The following is a 4,159-nucleotide window of genomic DNA, read 5'->3' as shown; positions in this document are numbered from 1 at the left end:
ACGTGCCTACACAAGCCTAAGTTCTAGGAGTGACAGGTTGACGGATTGATTGATCCATTGCTTACCTTCCTGTTGCTGTGTTTGACCCAGATATTCACGAGCCGTGGGACTGGAAATGGTAGATCAATTGCCAGAGATGTTGGGGAGGTTTCATTATTTCCTTCTTTTTCGGAGGTGCTGTCAAGAAGGAGGTTTATGCCCGTGGCCATATTTGTTAATTCTGCACCACACTTTTGTAACGATCGATGACGCAGCTGCATATTCGATCAACTCATATGATTATTATATTTGGAAAGCTAATATTGGCTGTCCTTCCTCGTAATACGATGTTGCTGTGATTAGATTGGATGAGGGAGATAGCTATTATGTAAAGTTAGTTCTGGTGCTATGGCAGGGACTTTATGGACATTACTGCATGTATACTTATGTCGTTCGTCCAAACGTGTACCTGCATATATCATTACTCACGATATATATCGATATACATCCATCCATACGGAAACAAGGCTACCCAAACGTTAAATGAAGCCTTAAAAGGCTAACCAATTGCATTTGAAGTCGATCCCGCCGCAGGAAGATCTCGCGAAAGCCATGTGGCCACAGCCGGAGATATGTGCACCGAACCTGCTTGCACGTTATATCTGGTTTCTTTTTCCTAATTTCTCCGGCCCGAGGCCCAGGTGCGGGGGAATTTAAAGTTTAGGATAGCCCATTAAATTCCTTTCCCCATAATATGTATGCATGCGTGCCACGAGGGAGGCGTCTCCCCGACTTGCTGTGATATAGGTATTTATATACCTTGAGATGGTGTCTGGCTCGGAGTCTATAGCTTCACCGGAACGGTTACTGAGTTAGGAAAGGTACCCGGATACGGAGGATTTGAAATTCTCCGCACGTTTTTTTCTTTGCAGCGGGGAGTGGGGTATGTAGATCTGTTGCTCCGGCACTGCAGAGAGCGCTTGTAGAAGTTAGCTTTTAAGCATTGGTTGGTTGTTTTTCGGCTGATATCAAACAATACAACACCGATGTGCGATTGCACATGATTCCCAGGCATTTTGTGGGCAGTACACAAGGACAGACACTAGCTCACTCTTATTGAATTAATTCTCTCGAGAACAAGTCGTAATGTAGGTTATTTAAGCTCCCACTCCCCTCCATGTGCGAATGCTTCCAATGCGAGCTCTAGTCGAGTGATATTCCATGATGCGCGGCTTCGCTGTTTCGCCGACATATGATCCCGCTAACACCCGATTCGGAATAGGCCCAGTGGCCGTGGTGGCGACGCAGACCTGTTTTGGGGCTGAAAAATCTCGGCTATTTTCAAGTGAGAGTCGCACCGACATATGGGTTATGTACCAAGTACACGACGGCGAAGGTATGATCATTAAGGCTATCGAGGGCTGCATTTGGAGTTTGAAGGCAGCGATTACCCGTGCGGGCAAGAGAATGGACTTTCGCTGACAGGAATACATGCGCAGAACTATAAAATACCCGTTATGTTCATCTGACAGAGAGATCCCTTCGTCTGTAGCCGGTTTTCACAACTTATACGATGCTTTGCGAAACATCGTCTGTCGTGTTACAATATCGTGGTGTTTACCTACTGTGTCCTCCTAGGCGATACTGTCTACCGGGAGTCCCAGAGTCTTTCTTCGTTAATTCTCTGTTCTACGCTACAATCTTGTACGTGCTATAAATTGATACCCCGAGAAGGGGAAATACCTGTGGCTTCTTCAAAAAGCCCGATACCGGAGCCCTCGGGGAGTTTAAATTCGACAGCGGGCACGATGTCGGTATTCCCGAGCACTAGATGGCCGCTAACTTGGCAGGCATCTCTCAACCCAAGCGATATATACCTTAGTATACGCCAAGAAATTCAACCATCAAAGATCACTCGATGAATCTTTGATTGTTCCGCTTCGGTGAAATTGGATTGAACAAGGAAGATCTATGGCGTCGGGATATAAGCCAAATCATGAGAAGAAATTTTTGCGCTATCGAAAAAGACATTGCGCCAGTGAACGAGTCGTCCTGTGCGAATTGTGCGTTTTAATCCGCTGAGCGGACTTGAAGTGAGAATGCCGAGCACACCAGGCACAGATATCGCCGATTGAACGAGCGCCATGAAGACGATTAAGATGGCGCACAAAACGGAAATTTTACGTCTAAACCCGAGAGGATAGTCCTTTAGCTAGATCTTTGCACATATGTAAGTTCATGCACCGACCGACCGCCAGCTCAAACTTAGGTCGGATATATAGTTTTGATCCCTCCAAAGGGTTCAATGTTACCGACACTGTATAGTAATTCTAGCCATGAATAGTCGAAATTTGCGGATAGATCAGGCTTTCCATGGGTTCTTGCTCCCAACGAAAATATCAAAGAGGATCCTAATTTCTGACTTATCCGTTCGTGAGTGGCGGGCTTTCTCGAACGAACTGGAGCATCGGCTTGGCAATATTTCTCTGACTGAGGTGCTACCCATGGTATATATGGCTAGAAAACTAATCATGCGGCGACCCAACCCGGATTAGATACCTTCCTAAGGAGTAGAAGAAGTATACGTAGGAAACTTTTAAACTTTCGCACGCCGGAGATATCGGCCAACTATGTCATTTCAAGTCCCCGGGGCTCAGCCAAGATATAGTCAATAGGTGGGCCAAGAATAGTACTTGATGTACATACTATCAAAAAGATAAGTGACGTATATTAAGCTTAAGCTAGGAGATCGAAGAGTCCTGGCGGGCCAGTGTTAATTGGCGAGCATTATGTGCAGCGCGGGGGTGCACTTGTTAACGGAAAATATTATTTTGGCTAACTACATGTATTTGATAAGGGGGTTCTAGGAACGATGTATGTGTCTGGGATTTATAGATTTCCTCTCATTTTAAGAATCAGTGATGAATTGAGTTTTCCACAGGGATTTTGGTGAAAAACACCGAAAAAGAGGGCAGGGATTTATACATTTTCCATGTTTTCCTCCTGCTACTCAAGTCACCACGATCGGTATCAAGTTGTCTTAAAGATCCCCTCTATCTCTCACTTAGTTCATTTAGGCTGAATCATTCTACTTGGGTAAGTTGCCACATGTAGTCGAGTCGAGTGATTGCTCATGAACCTATTTGATCTTATTCATGTGCAATCACTCGACTATGATAAACTGTCAGACCCATTTATCGTGATGTTCATAGATAGGACACTGTAGCCGTGGATATTCATCGGTTCTATGCTGTATTCATAGACTCACTGTCATTAGCCGGCCAGTACAGAAGATTGAGATATACACAAGGCTAGGCAGGGAGAGTACGTATGAATAAGATTCAACCCAACCGGAAGTGTGGAGAAGTGAGCGTAAGGTATCAGTTTAGACCCCTTATTTGGCCAGTACACGCTTAGACTGCGATCGAAAAGGCCAATTCGGTCCACTGATAGTGATTCAGTTTATATGGGCTTTCTATAAGATAGAAGGTATTCTCGTAAAGAGTGTCATTCGCGGACAGTGCAAAGATCAAGGGATGTAGTAACCCAAATTAATATCAAGTCTTTCCCTCGTGAGATATAGGCCGCGTCCCTATCCTGTAAAGCTCTGTGGATGAGACACGTTCGACGTTGAGTGAGACCAGTTTCCGAACATTGATAGTAGCGGTCAAATGAGACCGTTTTGGTGATACGTGTACATGAGAGTAGTACGACGTTGGCACTGGCTTGATCTCGCACAGAAATCCACATGATGTGTTTGGTGTTTGTGATACCATGCGCGGGATGGTATTTCCATCAAACCACTGATTACCAACGCAGGGGATAAGATACCTCTTGGATTGTTGTTTGATTGTTGTATGCAGCCTATGCCTCTTTGATGATTGAGCGGGCCCTTCCTACGATTCCTCCGGATCCCGCGTCTTGGGCTGCGACTGTTGTATTCTTGGTACTGATTATCAGATCTGATCTGTGTGCTAGCAGGGATATCTCGGCCCGAACATCGCTAGCCCGCTTAACCGAAACAAAAAGCTTGAATCGACTTTACCAACAATCACGTCAGTTATAGATGACAAATCTTGGGTTTATCTGGCTAGGAGCCGCGGTACTTCAGGTACCACAGCGCTTCAGTATATAAAACCCCTGGTTGAGTCTCTGATCAACTCCTCAACCTTCATCCAAA

General features: G+C 45.3%; 1 protein-coding gene across 1 annotated transcript; it reads left to right on the top strand.

Moving 5' to 3' along the window:
- Nucleotides 1–1,203: 1,203 nt before the first annotated feature.
- On the top strand, nucleotides 1,204–1,461 carry H6S33_000449 (uncharacterized protein; the record flags this gene model as incomplete). Its single annotated transcript, XM_044831827.1, has 1 exon — nucleotides 1,204–1,461. The coding sequence occupies one exon, from the start codon at nucleotides 1,204–1,206 to the stop codon at nucleotides 1,459–1,461; it is 258 nt and encodes an 85-aa protein (XP_044700008.1).
- Between the last annotated feature and the right edge of the window lie 2,698 nt (nucleotides 1,462–4,159).

This window comes from Morchella sextelata, assembly GCF_020137385.1.
Source record: "Morchella sextelata strain SCLS chromosome Unknown scls_1, whole genome shotgun sequence".
Lineage (NCBI taxonomy): Eukaryota > Fungi > Ascomycota > Pezizomycetes > Pezizales > Morchellaceae > Morchella > Morchella sextelata.
The sequence above is the reverse complement of the archived record's forward strand: the minus strand, read 5'-3'. Positions and strand labels throughout refer to the sequence as shown.